At 36.6% G+C, this 19,651-nt stretch overlaps 1 protein-coding gene across 3 annotated transcripts; it reads left to right on the top strand.

The window, feature by feature from the left end:
- The first annotated feature begins 2,737 nt into the window (after positions 1-2,737).
- Positions 2,738-14,421, top strand: Hibch (3-hydroxyisobutyryl-CoA hydrolase). Of its 3 annotated transcripts, XM_071680243.1 has the most exons (9): positions 2,738-2,866; positions 3,621-3,859; positions 4,419-4,577; positions 5,739-5,912; positions 6,161-6,312; positions 8,034-8,144; positions 8,746-8,920; positions 10,318-10,459; positions 13,206-14,421. In XM_071680243.1, the coding sequence occupies exons 2-8, from the start codon at positions 3,622-3,624 to the stop codon at positions 10,446-10,448; spliced, it is 1,140 nt and encodes a 379-aa protein (XP_071536344.1). In that variant the 5' UTR covers positions 2,738-2,866; position 3,621; the 3' UTR covers positions 10,449-10,459; positions 13,206-14,421. The 3 variants fall into 3 exon arrangements, with proteins under 3 accessions (XP_071536344.1, XP_071536345.1, XP_071536343.1); XM_071680244.1 differs by lacking the exon at positions 10,318-10,459 and having other exon boundaries at positions 2,796-2,866; XM_071680242.1 differs by lacking the exons at positions 2,738-2,866; positions 10,318-10,459 and adding an exon at positions 3,028-3,167 and having other exon boundaries at positions 13,206-13,480.
- Positions 14,422-19,651: the final 5,230 nt, after the last annotated feature.

Here is a 19,651-nt window from a genome sequence, read left to right as displayed (position 1 = left end):
ACAACAATCTTCACAAATCATGAATAAGGCAGCAATGATAACTGTTTCTTCTTGAAACTAAACGAAAATAACTTACGTTAGAAATAAGATCACGATTATGTACAGTGTCATCCTCGACCATTAATCATGGATTCCATGTCATAACTTCCCATGTAACCTCCTGTTGCACCTTGCCACTAAGGCAGCCATAATTCTTTCCTATAGAATATCTCTCATCCGCTCACGGGATACGCACTTCCCACTTCAATGTATTATATATACGTACTGTATTTTCTTAGTTTTAAAGTTAATCATTTCAATGTAATAATACACTTAATTCGTCGTAAGGATATTTCTTTTTAATACAGAATTACTTTATTATATGCAAAAAATTTAACTTAACGAGAAACATATTTTCTAAAGAAATCAGATTTCAACAGAATTCTTATAAACAAACTATTCGAAGCAATTAGACGAGCCGTTTTCCATTTATAAATACTGTTGTTCTTACAAAATAAAACTTACTAGATGGGACCAAATCTAAGTAGACAGTCATTACAATATACATAAAAAATATAAATTTGAAGACATTACACTGCACTGGTGCAATAGTGAATAATGAACTAAGCCAATCACCACCTCCGTCATGACAAGACAGAATGTGCAGAATCAAAGTACTATCAACTTGTACTCAATAGAAAGCATCAATATAACAAATTATAACTTACACGATATAACACAGGATAGAATATACATGAACGGCTAAAACCCTGTAATCTACAATTTGCACCATCAAAACATGACAAAATATTAGTATTTGTTTCGTTTCCGTGTTATGTGCAACATATCCATAATAGCAAAAACTTTATAAAGATCAGAAGCTATCCATCAAATTACTTAATGTTCGGGCAAAACGAGGAATTACCATTTTCTCTCAATCAAGATGAGCTGGGAACCCATTGGTGGTACGTTAGTTATTTAGCCTCCACGATCATTATATAAGGCCCTCAGCGTCAGGTTATAACCACCACTATGATATTCTTAACACTTTCTTTAGGTGTTCAAGATCACTGTAAGGTCACAAAAAACCATTCGTGCCTGTAATACCTCTCATATACAAACTCATTGTATTAACAGCTTTTACTGAAATTGCGAATTATATGTAATACATGTTATGTTAACAGTTAAGCAACTATACGTATCCTGACTTATGTACGAAGAAAAATGAATACATAAAAACTGACCGTGTCAGACACCCTGCTGTTTGGTAGTTGAAATTATGTTTTCCCGATGTTTCAATTCATGTGTTTTGCACGATTCTCACCTTCATTTCTCCTGCAAATCGCTACATTTTAATATATCCCTCCCTTTATCCAAGTAGAATGGGGGACCCCCACTGAGACCCGAGGTTTTGGGTGAGGGTTACTATAATAAGTAGTGATTGGTTATAAAAAATGAAGGTCAGAATCGTTCAAAATAGATCAACAACCATCGAGAAAAACAATGCCAATCAAACCAAACCTAACGAAATTTGCAGAATGTTCGAAACGGTAATAATACCCACAGAACACTAACAGTCTGTTAATCCCATGTGTTGACGATGGGATAGACATAACAACTCCAGGCTTCTACCGTTATAATCCTACAACACATATTTCTAATCTACGTTTGTTGATCAATCGACGAGGATTCTGTAAACATGAATTGTAATGAAATGCCGATACCACACGTTTTATGACCTACCTGATAACATGATTCACTGAGACGTCTCCTTAAGATCCAGACAGCTGTACGTAAAACAAGGATGATGCTGACTCGGGATCTTCAATTGCTATAAACTTTCCACGATTACAACCGTCCAACTACCCGTGCTAGTGTCTGAACTACCCATGTTTCCTCAGCGGCTGACACCTGTAGGGTAAGATCTTTATAAATGAAAAGATATATAAAAAGAATTACCTCAAATAGATTGTTAGTTGTGGTCAATATCCGCGTCATATTTAAAAAAAAAAAAAAGTACAAGATATTCGTTGATACCAACCTTTTTCACAGAATGTCTAACTTTAAAATCTTACATTTGACAATAAAAGAAATTTTATCAGTAAAACCACATACAATTAGTGTTATATTGTTTGTAACGATACAGATTATTTTGGGATCACATTCTACCTATCGCTGTAATAGAATCTCCTCTTTACCAAGACTTGAATATACTTCAAAATAACTAATGTAAAATTATCATCCACCGCCTCACTTCATGCTCGCACAAACTTCACATTTACATATCAGTCTTAGTATCAGCATGCGTCTGATTACAATGGGAAAAATGCAGCAATTGTGAATAAATGTCGACCGTTTTGCCTCTCATAATCGCCATTTACGAAGTTAATTTCAAGAAAATGTACAACGCATTTTATAACTTGCCCTCTACGATTTGTAGTTGAATGTTGTCAGGTTAAATTGGGCTTTGGACCTGGGTCGTTAAGGCTGTTAAGTTTAAACGCCAAGAAGGATTCCTTAATGCCATTTTATGTTCGAAATATTTCTGAAGACCACACAGACCTTCGTGCCATTATAGCCCTTCCTTCTTATGTAATACGACCAAACAATCTGGGTCAAATTCTTCCGCCAGCAACAACAACATGTACGCGTTCGAGAAGTCATACATTTATTAATTCATTCATAATATTCAATTATCACCCGTTACTTCGATTCAGAAATTGATTCATATGATTTCCATATTTCTTTACTCTTATCTTTGCTTGTTAAACCATATGCTATTAAACCAAAGATATTGAATTAAGTAAGATAAGAACGCCATGTCAGCTGACGACAGCCTGATACCAGAGACACCGAGAAGTCAAGGCGAATAAATATATTATATAAGGTAATATAGTGATTACCATCTAGCAAATAACAAATAAAGCTTCATTACAAACATTATTTTATAACGTCTAGGGTGAGTCGTGATATTAGGTTTCATATAACGAAAGATATTAGACATGATATGACAGCATGGACCTGCATGTAGGATTAGCTTGACCAGGTGAGCAAAAAGTGGTCAAGTAACATTATGCTGATTCTGTCGTGGATAATTTTGCAAGTTTCGTGAAGGGCCACACTTCCAGCGTAGGGTGGTTCCAGTGTAGTTCCAGTTCAGTGGCATCACAGAAATCACAAAAGCAACGGTAAAGGTCGAATTTAGGTCCACGACAGAGATAACTTTAGGATGTGTACGAAAGGCAAAATCAGTGATCTTTGGTATGTACTAGAAGTCATTTAGACCAGGCGAGGGGAGGTGATGTATGACTGATAAAAGTTGCTCGAGCATAGACACAAGCTGGGCAGGGCTCTGAAGATGGGGGAAATCGTGGGACAAGCACGGCGAAAATATGAGGAATTTAGCATATAATGTACTAAATGACCCTCTCCTTGGGTATCCTAACTTGTCTTAGCCAAGTCTACTTGTTTCACATAACATTTCTAGAATAAAGTCTCTTCTTAGGTCATGAGCCACATGCCTTACATTTTTCCTGGAACAAATATCAAAAACTTTACCAAACAAAGCTAGTAGCTGAAATATCTTTGTTTCTAGAAAGTTTTAGAAATGTTTAATGGCTATCCATGTCTTTTTCCAACAGAATGTCTTTAGTTCGAATTATAACATCAAGGCTGAGAACAGCACTGCGTCCGCTTCTCATATCAAGTCGAAACATGAGCTCTGATCCTCCTGAAGCCATCCTTGAGGAGGTGGGCGACAAGGGTGTAATTACACTCAGTCGACCTAAAAGTTTGAATGCCCTTAACTGCAACATGATAAGAATTATCTACCCAAAATTGAAGGAATGGGAAACAACTAAAACTATGGTCATCATTAAAGGTAAGTTTCAAGAATTTTGATGAAATGTCTGCGAGTCAGGCACAGTGAAAACTACTTATCTGATCACCAGCGTACACAGGAACCACGTAATTTTACCACTCAAATTCAGTCCCTCATCATTGCTGGTGTATTGATTTAGAGGAAAGACCATATTCTGGTAAATGCCTGAGACATGTTTCCAAGATTTGCTTAAGGTTGGATAATGAGTGTCATTATCAAACATCTTCAACATTTGTATTTTCCAAGTGACATGTTATGGATCAATGAAGTTTTACTCCACATTTGAATCAACTTTGATTCACACTACAAGTGTCTTTACTCAGATTTCATTGCCATTTTGTGTATTTTTATATGCCTTTGATTTCCATTTTGATTATTCAAATAAAAAAGTGTTTGTTCTCTTACAATGAGCAGAATCCCCAATGAGAATTTTCTGTAATCAGTCTTACATTTTAGAAATGTGTACTCTGAACTCTTTTAATCAAGAACTAGAAATTATATGTTGTAGATAAGAACATAATAGCTACCAAAGGCTAATGTTATGATTATTATGACACAGGTGCAGGTGAAAAAGCGTTCTGTGCTGGAGGTGATGTGCGAAATGTTGTGGAGACAGTCAATGATGAAAACCCAGTTGGTGAATATTTCTTTCGTGAAGAGTACCAGCTTAATTGCCTTATTGGAACACTTCATATACCTTATATAGCACTTATTGATGGTAAATATCTTTTATCAGTTTTATTTCATGTAATGCCATTTAATCACTTTCCAGTTGTATATATAGGGGGCTGTGGTTTTATTACATTACACATGACAGCTAGAGAATGAATGTAAGGGAATGAGGCCTTTTTTGATTTGTTCTTAACACAGCTATCACAGGAAACAGCATCGTTACCCCCAGCTTCAGTGACAAAGCACCAGGAAAAGTACAAAAAAAAAGGCCACATTCGTTCACACTTAGTCTCTAGCTGTCATGTGTAATACACCATAACCATAGCTTCCTATCCACATCCAGGCCCCACAGACCTTTTCATGGTTTACTCCAGACACTTCACATGCCCTGGTTTGATTCAGAAAGAGAGAATGTGAGATACATGTTTCTGGTGCTACCTTGCAAATGCAGGAAACTGCAGACAGGTATGTTAGAAAAAAACGTTGTTTTCCCGAGTAACAGAATGAAAACCTTATACATAAACATCATCTCATAGTTTTGCAAACTTAGGAGAGAACTCAGTATATCCTACAGGATACCAGAGGTCCTGCAATATTTACACATTTCCCCATAATTCATAAATTCCAAGCTAAAGAGTTCTGAAGTGTCCATATAAAAAACTCTGTTAGGTTTGATTTTTAAGAAAATAAGAAGGATTGGTTAAAATTGTATGAAAAATGTATGATATCTCAGTTAACAAATTCATTTTCTGTCGTTTTTTAATTTCTTACTACACGAAGTGCAGTTCATAAGTTGTGAAATGTGTAATACTTTTGATGTAGTCACGTCAAATGTATTACATTATATTACACTGATGTAGTCACATCAAAGCCTCATGCACCAAGAATACTAAAAAGTTTTTTGGGGTTCCCCCCTGGAACCTAGATGGTAAAGAAAGCTCCATTATGGCAAATATTGAATATTATCTAGATCACTGAAGAAACCTAAATACATGACATTGCAATACATTTTAAAAATATATGAGACTGGAATGTATTTTCAGGTGTGCCTAGTGGGATTAATGGAAGTGAAAATTTTTTTCAAACTAAATCCTGTCTCTGCTTTTAGGTTAGAAGTTATTCCAACCATCAGTTTTGTAAAAATACATGCCCATGATCTCACTTTTATTAAAATATCTTCAGTACTGATTATGACATTGTTCCTAAGGTATTACCATGGGCGGAGGCGTAGGTGTCTCTGTCCATGGCCAGTATCGCGTGGCAACTGAACGAACATTATTTGCCATGCCCGAAACAGCTATCGGATTGTTCCCTGATGTTGGAGGCTCATATTTTCTACCGCGACTTGGGGGTCGACTAGGCATGTACCTAGCACTAACAGGTAAGAGCTTTATTGATGGAGTTAGAATTAGTTTTTTCTCCATCAAGTTAACAACTATTCTGAAACTTAAGAAAATAGTTAATAAAGTGTCATTTTGTTGTAATGAGGTGGATCTTGCAGTTTTTTCTGAAGTTTAAGCCATTATATTATTTTGCATGTACCACTTCCTTGCAATTACAGTTAATTTAACCCAGGAGACCACTTATTTTCATTAATGAAAAAAGTGATTTTCTCATATCCTTCCCAAGGTCACAGATTGAAAGGACTTGATGTGAAAAAGGCAGGTGTTGCAACCCATGTGTGTGATAGTGCAAGAATAGCAGAACTGGAAGAGTCATTGTTAAAACTGGAGTCTACGTACCCAGAGGATATTGCAGCTGTGCTTAATCAGTTTGATCAGGTAATATTTACGGTAGTTTTTTGCCATGATGTACTGTAACATTAATCCTGAATCTTACGACTGAACAATTACTTGGTCATCCTCGGATCTCTCCTTCATTCGTTACACAGTTTTTCATGTGCTTTAGTTGGTCCACTAATTATTGAAAAAAAACATATTCTGGGTATTTCATATTTTTTCCCACAGCACAAAGTAGTACCCTTTTTTTATTCTGAACATGACAGTAAGTCAAGGATGCATATACTTGAAATTTGTTAACATTGATCTAACCATTATTGTAAATGAAATCACTAGTTTCTAATTGAGACACTTCAAATAAAGGTTCACTCTGTTACTAACACCTGTCCATTGGTGGCAGTATCCACATCAGGACCTCTGTAACGACAAAAAAGATCACTTTGGTCCAAGTTTTTGTCATCATTTGATAGGTTAAGGTGGGGGAGAGAAATTCCTTGTGTTCCCCTTTTACGGTATAATGCTGGGTGAATAGCATCAGATTTGTTCTGTTCATTCTTCTTGTACTCCTGGGGGCCCAGACTGTGTACATTTTAAAGAATACATTAAAATCTGGGGAATCAGCCTGTTTGCTAAGGCTGTGCTTCACCCTTGCTCTATTCTTTGACTTGCGCTAAGTTAACTCCACCTCGGTAATCTCGCCATAATGCAAATATTAAAAAAAAAAATTAGTCTAATGCCAAGTAAAGGGATATAGTTGATAGTCAAGACACTCAAGGAGCTTATCCTATGGCCATTATAAACAGACAGTACTTAAGCATTCATAACCAGGCTGAGGATGACTGTCTTTGTGGTGAATATTAGAATTTCAGGCATACCATGTCAGCATTTCAAGGTGATGAATGATTTCATTTGAAATTTTCTCAAGGCACCTAGGTTCAGATGATATGCTAGATATAGCCATCATAATTTATTCTTGGTATCTTGGGTATAATCAGTGTATTTTGTCATAAATGCTGCCTATATACAGGACTGTTTGCTGATGTTAAGGCATCATAGTAGTAAATTATCTTTACCTGAATAGTTGATATTTCTTTTAAAGCTTTAACCTGCATGAAAATTAAATAGTTCATTATATGAATAGGTAAGAACTTAGGTTGGAGCCTCTGTTAACACTGCTCTAGAGTTGCCCTCTGGACAGTGCCCCATTAAGAGTTAGGCATTAAAGGCCAAAGAACTGCACTTGAGCTCACCAGTTATGGAAAGTCTTTTGCTATGCCATCCCCTTGGAGTTCCCAAAGGGAACAGGCATCAGAGATATAGATATGTAGATAAATTAAGTAAATAAAAATAATTTTATGATGCTATACATATATTTGTTTTATACTGGTTTCCTTCGATTTCATGAGCGTTTGCTCTTTCTGTGATAGCAAAAAAAGCATCGGAAACAGATGCAGAGCTTTAGAGGAAAAATACTCATTTAGCCCCTTCCATTGTTCTTCTTTTTTAAATACAGAAGAAGAGGATTTCCAAGCTTCCACTCTGACCCTTCTCAATTGACTTTTACATGATATGAGATGTGTGGGCAGTATTCTTCAAGCCCTATCCTAGGAATAAGAGTCTGAATTAAAGTGGATGAGTCTTTGTTTTCCTTGGGATTGTTCAGTAATTTTCATAGGTATGGAAGCATCAGGTGCTTTAGTTATTTGTTACTTTACATCTGTAGACTAGAGATGAAATAGTTCTACTGAAGCATTTCATTACAGGAAGCAACATTCAGCAAGAATGAACCTTTCTCCCTACAACCTGTATTATCAAAGATCCAGTCCTGTTTCTCTGGTGGCAGTATTGAGGAGATCATCTCCAACTTAGAAAAAGTAAGGTCAGCTGGTCTGCTGTAATTTCTCTACATTTGTCTTTTAAGCCATTTCCTTTACTGAAACAGAAAACACCCCCAAAAGTTTTCAGATTCCAACCGCCTCCTTGCACTGGTTTTAGAAAACTTAGTAATACTATTGAGTTTGAAGACTTTCAAGATGCTGTACAATATACAAAATTACACCCCTTTATGTCTTATGTTTCATGATAACAGTTAATTTCTTAACACATTTAGAAGCTGTATCCCTGCCTGTGGCAGAAGACCAGTCTCAGAGAAAACCATCGCTCCTTGATCACATGCAGACCTATTGAAATGTGATTTTTTCCTATGTATAACAAGTTTACGTATCCTTAATATTCCTATAAATAGGATAAGAATAATAGTGGAATTTTTTCATCATCTTCAACTTGCACTGCATCTCCAGCTGCATGGAGAACATTTCAGTAGTTATTTCATGACAATTTTAGGAATTTCTTGATATTCAAGTAATGCATTTAAGACTTGCAGAAAATGCTACTGAAGTGATACAATAAGAATCTGAAATAGTATTAAGATGAATCTGTTCATGTCCTTTTCCTTGATTGTGTATCTTTTGACAGGATGGGTCTGAGTGGGCACAGAAACATGCGAATATCTTGAAAAAGATGTCTCCTACATCACTAAAGGTAACATTTGAGCAGATAGAACGTGGAGCACATCTCACCCTCCAGGAGTGCCTCTCTATGGAGTATCGCATTGTCAGTAGAGTTTATAAGGGGCATGACTTTAAAGAAGGTTAGTCATCCTGATATCTCTTATTTTCATAAATTAGCCATTGACAATAAGGTACAGTGAATTAATATGCAGGGTCATTTGACATTATATTTTTCTCATTGTTTTAAGTTCAGAAAATCTAAGGTATTAGTCTAGGAACTTAAAATGACTGTCTGATATTCATCTTTTGCTCCAAGTAACACCTGATTATGGTACTGTCAAACACTTTCAGGAATAGTATTTACTTAAAGTTGCTGCAGCATAGCTTTCCAGTCAGTACCTTTCCATCTAAGTAATATTTACCTTTGTTTGAACAATTCTGTATACATGTTATCACACCCTGTTCCTTACACAGCACTGACAGCAAAACAAATGCACCTTGCCTAGTTAATTAACATTTATTATACACCATACCTAGCATACTCATCTTACTGGTGGATTGTCATCATTATGTCAAATCTCAGTCTACGTGGTATTACAGATTGTGCATTGTAAGTTCTACGTGTTTCAGGCGTGCACCTTTTGATAGCCATTTATGTACATTTTAAGTCTCTGAAATACAAGACCCTTTTACAAAAAGGGTATTTGAATAATTTTACTTTACATTTAGAAGGTATCAGAGAGAGAATTATTGAACTTCAACATTTAATAACTTTTAGGTAAAGGTACAAGCAGGCCTTCCTACGCTCAAGCTACAGAACACTAAATCACCTCTGTAAAGGCATCACAGTAAAGTCCATATCTCTAGCATGTAATCTGCACTTGAAATTAATGTAAATGATTCATTGCTAGGCACCCAGGTTTCCAGGCAGGCTTTTCTTCAGCCTTTAGATTGTGTGTGAGGTGAGGGATAAGATCTCACTGGATCATAGAATGGTTTGAGATGGAAAGCTTTTGTCTCATCATAGTGGAGTGAATAGCTAACAAGGCTTTTCACATGGCTATGATCAAATACGGATCATCCAAGATTTGTTCTGTACATCCAAGAGATATGGACTTGACCATGGTGCCTGTTGAGTTGATTTATACCGCTCTTCGAGTTGTGTATGGAATGGGCTTTCCTTCAACTTTCAGGTTATACGCAAGGTGATGGGAATCCCATTGGACCATTGGCTGGTCTTAGATAGAAAACATGATCCAAAACTCATCTCTATTTTTCACCTTGTTTTCTTCCTTTTCTATTATTTTCAGTTTTTTCTTCCTACTTTCATTCTTACCACCTTTCTTTGTCTTGGTAGTTTTTATATTCTTTTACTTATCTTTCCTTCAGACAACTCTTCCTTGAATAACTGCTAGAAACTGGTTCTTTACATTCACCATGTATGAGCTAAAGTGTGCTGACACAACTAAATATTAGTTATCAATATGAATAATTTATTATCCAAGTAACTTGGTTGATAACATAGATATTCTGTCAGGAATACGAGCACAACTGATTGACCGCGATGGCAACCCTCGGTGGGATCCATCAGATCTATCTGACATCTCTCAAGAAAAAGTAGAAGAGTACTTCTCTCCCATGCCATCCAAGGAAGATTTAATTTTCTAAACAAGAGAAAGGTTGTTGGCTTTTTTACCACTTTTGCACTAAAAAAAATTCACAATTTCTAACAAGCTTCTTGCTTAATTTCATATTTTGGCATGTTATGGCATGTGGTCGCCCAATTCTTACATGTTTTGAGAACTGCTGACACGTGTGTGTGTGTGTATGTGTTGTTACAACCTCACCACATTTTTAATGATGTATAATGGCTTCTGTTAACAGAGAGATTTAGGATAAACAGATTTTCTTACCATCTGACTAACATCTGACAGCTGATGCTGCTTTATGATATATAAACACTCTTCACTCAACACTAGTTAAAATACCAGGCACAGGTCTATAAGGATGAAAAAACAAAATATATATATGTTTTGAAATGGTTTGGGCACATGGAGAGAATGAGTGAGGAAAGATTGACCAAGAGGATATATGTGTCGGAGGTGGAGGGAACGAGGAGAAGTGGGAGACCAAATTGGAGGTGGAAAGATGGAGTGAAAAAGATTTTGAGTGATCGGGGCCTGAACATGCAGGAGGGTGAAAGGCGGGCAAGGAATAGAGTGAATTGGATCGATGTGGTATACCGGGGTTGACGTGCTGTCAGTGGATTGAATCAGAGCATGTGAAGCATCTGGGGTAAACCATGGAAAGTTGTGTGGGGCCTGGATGTGGAAAGGGAGCTGTGGTTTCGGGCATTATTGCCCGACAGCTAGTGTGAACGAATGGGGCCTTTGTTGTCTTTTCCTAGCGCACACAATTTCCATGTGTGGCGAGGTGGCGATGGGAATGAATAAAGGCAGACAGTGTGAATTGTGTGCATGGGTATATATGTATGTGTCTGTGTGTGTATATATATGTGTACATTGAGATATATAGGTATGTATATTTGCGTGCGTGGATGTGTATGTATATACATGTGTATGGGGGTGGGTTGGGCCATTTCTTTCGTCTGTTTTTTTGCGCTACCTCATAAACGCAGGAGACAGCGACAGAGCAAAATAAATAAAAAAAATATATATATATATCACAAAAATAAACACAGGCTCTCTGAATGTATACATATAACATAACATAATTTGCTCCAAATACAATGCTCTCCCTCAATTTATCTCGCTTAGTCAGTCATATGCAACTATACTGACCTCATTTTATAACATAATTCTTTGAAATCACCAAGATGTGTACTGATAAACCTATATATTTACCAGACAAGCATTGTATAACATCCTACCAAAACCTAAATTCAGGGAGAAACAAAACAAAACATTCCACTACTTTTTGTTTTTGTATAAAAGTACTTTCTATTATTTTCTTTTATATCTGATGTTTCTTATTCTTCCATAAATTGTGAAAATAGTAAAGATACATACTAATAATTTATACATAATCAAATAAACGAAATTTCACACTTTAGCATACAACAATCAGACTTTTCAAAAGAGTATAATGTACCTGATATAAGAAAATTAACAAAATATAATGGGTAATTGAAACAGGTATAGGGAAAGAGGGGAGATGACTGTAACAGTGTGTGTGTGTGCACTCACATATATGTTTGCATTCATGTATGCACATCTGCCTACAGTTTCCTTATTTCTGTGAACATATCTGGTCATATCATCGTGCTTTATTGTAGCATTTTAGCTGCAGCTTAAAAGATGTTTTTTCGTAGATTCAGGAAATGGCAAAGTAAAGCCAGTGCCATCTACCTGTAGTGTTAAAAGTTTTCATGCAAAACATGACATTGTGCAAGTGGACGAGGTATCCTGATAGGTCTTGAGCAAGGTTAAGTGTGATGCCTCTTTAGATTCTTCATTAACTGCATAGCTGCTTTTGTCTAGTTTTTCTGATTCAATTTTGTGTCTTTCAAAGCAAAATATAATATTCTAATCTATGTGCTTTCCTGCAATGTGTTCGTCCATTTTACCTGTTGTTGCTTGGTGATATTTTAATGAATATATATCATTCAGCTTGATTTTTCTTTGCTTTCATATGTTTACTGAGAACTTGTGTTTATTTAGACCTTTCAGATAAAATGTTATTGCAGTGCCTGAAGTGTTATATCTTAGAAACTCTATTTGGTAAATATGGTATTCTCTTGATTAGGGACTCTTGTTGTAATTGTCCTTGTGGGAAAGAACATCTGATGAAGCTATGATTGTATGTTAGGGAGAATGATAATCACTGTTATTGCACAGATTTCTTTTCATACTTGTGCACTTTAGAGAGGTAGTGCCAGAACGGACAAAAACTACAGCCTCATTTGCTTTCATCCACTCTCTGGCTGTCATGAAGAATTCACTGAAACCAGAAATGACTGTCCATGGCCGAGCCTTACAGACCAGTTTTTTGGTTTCCCTTATATTAATTTGATTATAGCACTGAAATTAGTTCTGGCAAATAGTACATTTGGTGTAGGAGAGACTCAAGTGTGTGATATAGTAAATAATAATTCAGAATATTTTGCTGAACTTACCAACAACCCATTTTTAAATCATATTGAATCTCTGAATGAGAATATGATCTGAATCGTTTACATTGTAGAAGTTATGTTTATTTTGTCTCGACGTATAATTTTACAGTTGGTTGGAGGTCTTAAAATGTTTCACACAGTCTCCTCTGCCATAGGATTGATATATTATTTATTATTATGAATGAATCTTTAGGCCATCATTGGATTAGGTATTTTCATAAGTAAAAGATTATGTATTTACAGGTGTGGATTAGATGTTTCCATATGAAGTAAAAGACATTATGTATTTACAGGTGTGCGTGCATTATTGATTGATAAAGATCAGAGGCCATCTTGGAAACCTGCCACACTTGAAGAAGTGCCAACCAAGGAGACTGTAGACTATTATTTTGGCCCTCTTGAACCAGGAAAAGAGCTTCTGTTTTGATTGATCTCTCCGCTATTTCTAGTTTCTTTGAGGACATAATTGGTGATCACTATATAGCCATCTCTTAGTTCAAAAGGATAAGTATTTTTCGGTTCTTTTTTAAACATCATAACATGTTGGTGCTGCACTTCAGAGAGTTGTATGCAGTAAATCCTCTAAATGCCACTCAGCACAAATATATGGGAGCTGAGGTTTTTGATGTATTACACCTGACAGACAAAGAATGGATGCGAGTGGATGCAGCCTTTCTTCTGTTCCTGGTGCTACCTCACTGACATGGGAAACAGTGATCAAGTATAAAAAATACATATATATTTGAATAACTGGAATTGGAATGATGTGTTGTACTGAGGTCGTCTTGCTGTCAGTGGACTGAACCAGGGCATGTGAAGCATTCATGGTAAATCACGGAAAGGTCTGTGGGACATGGTTGCAGATAGGGAGCTGTGGTTTTGGTGCATGCAATATGTTCAGGCCCCAATCGCTCAAAATTTTTCTCTCCATCCTTCCTCCTCCAGTATGGTATCCCGCTTCTCTTTCTTCCCTCCACCTCTGACACATATATCCTTTGTCAATCTTTCCTCACTCATTCTCTCCATGTGTCCAAACCATTTCAACACACCCTCTTCCACTCTCTCAACTGGTCTTTATTATTTCCACTCGTCTCTCTTACCCTTTCATTACTTACTCGATCAGACCACCTCACACTACATATTGTCCCTAAACATTTCATTTCCAACACATCCACCCTCCAATGTACAACCCTTGCAACCATATAACATTGTTCAAACATACCCATACATATAGAGAATTATGAAACGGAGGAAAAAAGACAAGGAAAAGTATTTACGAACTTTGGAGGAAGTGAAAAACCTGTCTTCTGAAATGTGCTAGGCCATTTAATAATTTATAAAATTTAAGATGGTAAGAAGGTTTTGTAAATATTCAGCTTTAAATTTAATAATTTATATGAATTTAACAATGTAATATCTACAATGATTTTAAAAAGACAGCTATGTTGTGAAACTTTTAATGCTGCTTTTTCAAACGAGTGAGTTAAGGACAATAAAAATATATTTCTAGATTGTCTTTTTGTCTTAGATGCCTCTTCTATTACTAAATGTAATTAACCGAGCAAAAGAGAGACTTCAGTGAGTAAACTCACTCTTGAGTTAATGCTTTAAAGTCATGAAAGAGTTAACTGTGAAGCATAATGTTATTAACACATAACATTATTTATTTGCAGTTTCTTTATTGAATATTTCAAGTAGAGGTGGTAGATCTTGAGTGGTTTAGAGATGCTATTGTGATAGCCAAATGTTCAAGAATTCTTCATTCATTACTGTAATATGAATGAACAGAGGTGCCTCTTGGGCATGAGGGGTCTCGGGTTTTGTGTAACCAATGTTTGTAATGTAGAGATGGGTAGGTATTTAAAATGCAGGCGAGCGAAGTTGTACATAACTGGGCAGTGTGGTTTCAGATGGGTGTATTTCTGTCAAGGTGGTGTTTAAGACCAGTAGAGAGGGTGGTTATTTTGTGCCTGTCTGGTAATAATAGTGTGTATATATTTTGTCTTATTTTTGTTTGAGGTGGGAGGATCTGTGAATATTGTTTGTTGAAGTGTGAAGGAAGGATAAGCATATTTCTACTTAGAGGCTGGTGATTAATTACAGAGCAGTAGAGATGAGAGAGGTCTAGGGCTGTCACAAAGAACTAAGTGCTAAGCACAGTTTAGTGTGATTGTATTAGGAGGATCTTTTGTACTGTTGCGTAGGTGTTGAGTGCTTACAGTTGCCAGGCAAACAGTGATTGTTTTAAGTGCTTTGTTTTGCATGGTTTGCATTTTTATTACAGATGCATTTGACATAATGGATGACAAGGTAGGTGAGATGTAGTTTAGGAAGGAGCTGAATAATTGTTTGTAAAGGATGCTAATTGTTATTTTTTACTTGTCCAAATCTGGTACCAGCAAATTTTGTGAGGGAACTTAATTTGTTGTTTTAGTGTTAAAGTTTATAGTATGAGGGTGAATGTCTTAAAGAATGTGATGCCCAGAAAAGCTGGAGTTTTGTTGAGCGGGAGTAATTATTCATTAGAGGTGAGTGCAAGCTGCTGGTTGGATTCATGTCTGTCTAGGGATATGAGGACTTTATGATCTGATTATACTAGTTTTATGTAGTGTTGCATGTTTGTTGCTGTTTGCATAGCAGGGCCGTGTGACTCTAAGGACATATGTGAGAAGAATTTCACATCATAGTCTGCAGGAGGTGATAGACATTTGTGCAGAAAGAGACTGATGAGGCCTTTTGAAAGAACTGCTAATTTCGGGGTGAAGCATTTGTAAGAGACTTGCCTGGCATCCAGCTATGAGGTTGGCCAAACACTTTGTTAATGTTGTGTCATTTGTGTGTAGGTATGTCCATGGCCACTAATACAGTGTGGGATACTAGTAGGTTGAAGCCATCTAGGATATGTATGAGGTCTGTGCATAGTATGGTGTGGAGTGATTGGGATTAAAGCCATTTTGTGTAGCTGAGAGTGGAATACTTTGCTTGATTCTGTTGTGGACCAGTCTTTTCAAGATTCTGTATATTGAAAACACATGATATAAGTTAGTGAGAGAGGGGACTTGGGAGGTTTGGAGGGTTTTAGGATTGATACCAAAATGGCAAGCCTCCAGATGGTAGGGATTTCATGAAGCTAGGAGAGTTTGGATTCAACTGTAATTGTTTGGACTGCAACTAGGCTAAAGTGTTGTATGTGGTAGTCTGATATATTATCAGGTCCAGTAGCAAGAGAATTTTACTTATACTGACTGTATCAGTGGGAGTGATGGGTGGTTAGGCAGTTGTTTAGGAGTGAAGTTAGTTTGTGTCTGACTTTTTTTGTTAGTGTCTCATGAAAATGTTTGTGTGTTCTTTGGGAGAAGAGATGTCATTGAAACTGGTCAGAATTCCTCCGTGTGTGGAGCTGGACTAATGTGGGTGGTGTGAATTTTCTTTAACTTGCGTCAAAGTTGATTGCTTTGGGTTTCTTGGTTCATTATGTTGAGGAAGGACTGCGAGTCTGTTGTGTGCTTTGAAACACTAGGTTAGTGGGGATATTTAGAGACCAAAATTATTCAGTACTTCCAAGTGATGGTGAATGGTTCTGTCTGAGGTGGTTTCTTTGTTTATTGAGCCGTGTGATATTTTCATTTTGTTGGTTTAGATAGAGACAATGATGTATTTTCAGATGGAATGAGAAATCACTTAGTGAATTTCTGGAAAGAATACTGGCCATGTATCTTCTACATGCGGGAGACCGGAAACGGAAACACTCCTATCCTGTACTACTTCCAGACCAAGGAACTGAGGAATGAACCAAACGAAGATCGTTTTTACTCAAAGGCTCAGTCATCTGTTCTGAACGCTGCCTCGATAACACCGAAAAAAGCGATGAAAGAATATATATATATATCCTCCCCTCAGGTTTTATTTTTCCAAAAGAGGGAACAGAGAAAGGGATCATCTGTTCTTGACGCGACCTTGTGTGTGTGTGTGGGTGTGTGTGTGTGTGTGGAGAGAGAGAGAGAGAGGTGTCCAGGGTTTATATAATAACGATTCACACAGGCGTTCAACAAAAAGTCTTCGGTCATAACCACCCATGTTCCATTTACTTTCGATCTACAGAAAATGATGCCATTTATTTTTGGGGGGACTATGCTATATTTTTTCTTTAAACAATCGCGATTAAGGAAACCATTAGCAGTATTGTGGAAGTGTGGTACTAAATCTTAAAACGCTACCTAAGACAGGAACTAATAAAATGCCTATTTAATCGTTAACGGTCCACCAAAATCAGGCCCCAATACTTTCTTGCATATAACACATGGTCATACATATCATGTATAAACTTAAAACTTTCATGAATATCATATGTAAACTTAAAACTATCACAGATATCATCATATGTATACTTGATACTATTATATTCTGCAAATACCTAATGACTGCTATTACAACTTAACGAAGAAAATGGTAGATCGTAGTTTTCGGGATACTTAAGAGTCAGTATCAGTAAATCATTTTCCGTAATCTTTTTAATCAAAATAGCTCTAACCTTCTGTCTCATTGTTATTGGTAGTTTGGTTCCTCCTGTGTAAATAATTGCCCATTGGTAATTACGATTTCAACGTCCCAAATTAAATATATTGTTGTTTACGTTGACGATATCCAGTTAGTGAAATGGGCATTACTACGACCCCAGAGTTTAAAGTTACTTTGATGCTCTCTCTCTCTCTCTCTCTCTCTCTCTCTCTCTCTCTCTCTCTCTCTCTCTCTCTCTCTCTCTCTCTCTCCTGGGAACCCTGCAGGTGGAGTGGTAATTACTGTGTATTCTTGGTAAAGCTATATATTCAAGCTGCCCACTAGAAACGCCAGGAATGGGAACAGAAGTAGGAACGGGAATTGTGGAAAAAAAGGAATAGAGACAGTGGAAAGACAATTGAACTAGAATAGTAGGAATGGAAACACTAGGAACTGGGGTATATGGAATAGGATTAGTAGGAGTGTTACCGTAGAATTAACGTTATATATATTATATATATATATATATATATATATATATATATATATATATATATATATATATATATTATATATATATATATATATATATATAATTTGAAATTTACGCAAAGTCTTACATTTGGAGATAACGGAGTTAGGGATTATGCGGATAGCGAAAGCTGTTTATGAGACAGTACGACGCATACATTTTCTGGTTCGATATTCCAGGTTGTACAACGTCTCATCAGTATCTTTTCCAGTCTGACGCCTTACAATGTTCTAGTATAAGTTACACATTATCTGTAACGTGCCAGTAACGGAAACCCATCAAGGGTGGGAGGGGGGGGGGGTGTTGTTCGTGAGCGGCTGCTGCATTAAATATACACTTTGGCTGCAGTCCAGTTTGATAAGAGAGAGAGAGAGAGAGAGAGAGAGAGAGAGAGAGAGAGAGAGAGAGAGAGAGAGAGAGAGAGAGGCGTATCAAAAATTCTTCCGGTTAAGAGATCCGGAAAGTATCATTTAAAATTCATGAAGTTAATTGTGCCTTCCTGACGTGAATCATATCTTCGTAAGTGACTTACAATTTGACATTTACGTTCGACAGATTTTTTCTCCCTCTTTTTTTCTTCAAATGTTTATCTTATGTTTCTAACTTGATCTTATGAAGTAACCAAGTGTCAAGGGTATAAAAACTAGCCACTAATTATCATACGTAATGACCAAAGTGTAATAATGATATTACACTTTAAGTCATGAATACTAATTACCTGATTTACACACACTGGGCCAATGTACACGAAAATATAATCCCATTCTTATATAGGAGGATGAACACAAGTAACTAATCGATCCTTAACAAATCATCGAAACTAATTACTCCAAGGGTAATTAAAAAACTAATTATCTTAAACTTTCCCGACCTAACATCCTTAGAATGTTTCAGGTTATCAATGTCGGAGATAAGGTATCTTTGGTCAATAACATGATTAAAATGTTGAAAATATCAATAACAGTAATTTTAACTTACCTTTATCGTATGACATCACTAAGTTATCTCTTTAATGATCTTAGATATTCTCTTGTATCTTAACACTGTCTAAGTCTTTGAGGCTGTCACGTTTAACATTAACATTGTTGCCAATAAAGATAATAAACACCTTCATTATGGGTTGTATCATCTAATTACTGTTTATCATACCTTCCATTGCAAATAAAAAACCTATAATCTATTATCTATTTACTACACCACATTTATCTTCTTTATTTAGTAAAAGCAGAATGATTCCTCCATCTACACTGTCTACACCCTATCTACACTGTCATCTACAGTGTTCTCAACACCTACCGCTGGCATTGTAGTACCACCTATACAACCAGCCAGTGTAGGTGGGTGCAGTGGTCTACACCTCACTACCTCCATCTCCCGGAGCACTAGTGGACCTCTGGGGTCGTGTTTCAAACATGTTTATCACCGTCCACATACTCGTGGTCTGGCCTGGCATATTTCTCACTCCCGCCTCGTCTTAAGTGTTTCCATAAGGAGTGTTTCTCATTACGAATGTGAGTGAGTCGTATTTCTTCACCCGCGGGTGCTTCAAGTCGAGTGCCCCTCCGTAAAGTGTGTGTGTGTGTGTCTGGGATTATACGAGGCGATACATCGTAGTCAACGCAGGTAAGGAACCGTGAAATGTATATACAGTGAGCTCCACTAACGGCGAGTTCGTCTTGGATGAAGAAATTTGTACGAACGAAGTGGAGG

This window comes from Panulirus ornatus, chromosome 31 (genome assembly GCF_036320965.1).
Source record: "Panulirus ornatus isolate Po-2019 chromosome 31, ASM3632096v1, whole genome shotgun sequence".
Lineage (NCBI taxonomy): Eukaryota > Metazoa > Arthropoda > Malacostraca > Decapoda > Palinuridae > Panulirus > Panulirus ornatus.
Note: the sequence above shows the minus strand (reverse complement) of the source record. Positions and strands in the feature narration are given on the sequence as shown.

Bases quoted from the DNA above. Each gene is read 5' to 3' on its own strand.
- Hibch (XM_071680244.1), top strand. From the start codon at position 3,622: ATGTCTTTAGTTCGAATTATAACATCAAGGCTGAGAACAGCACTGCGT. The intron at 6,313-8,033 runs GTAATATTTACG...ATTTCATTACAG, and splicing joins TGCTTAATCAGTTTGATCAG to GAAGCAACATTCAGCAAGAA. The intron at 8,921-13,205 runs GTTAGTCATCCT...ATGTATTTACAG, and splicing joins GGGGCATGACTTTAAAGAAG to GTGTGCGTGCATTATTGATT.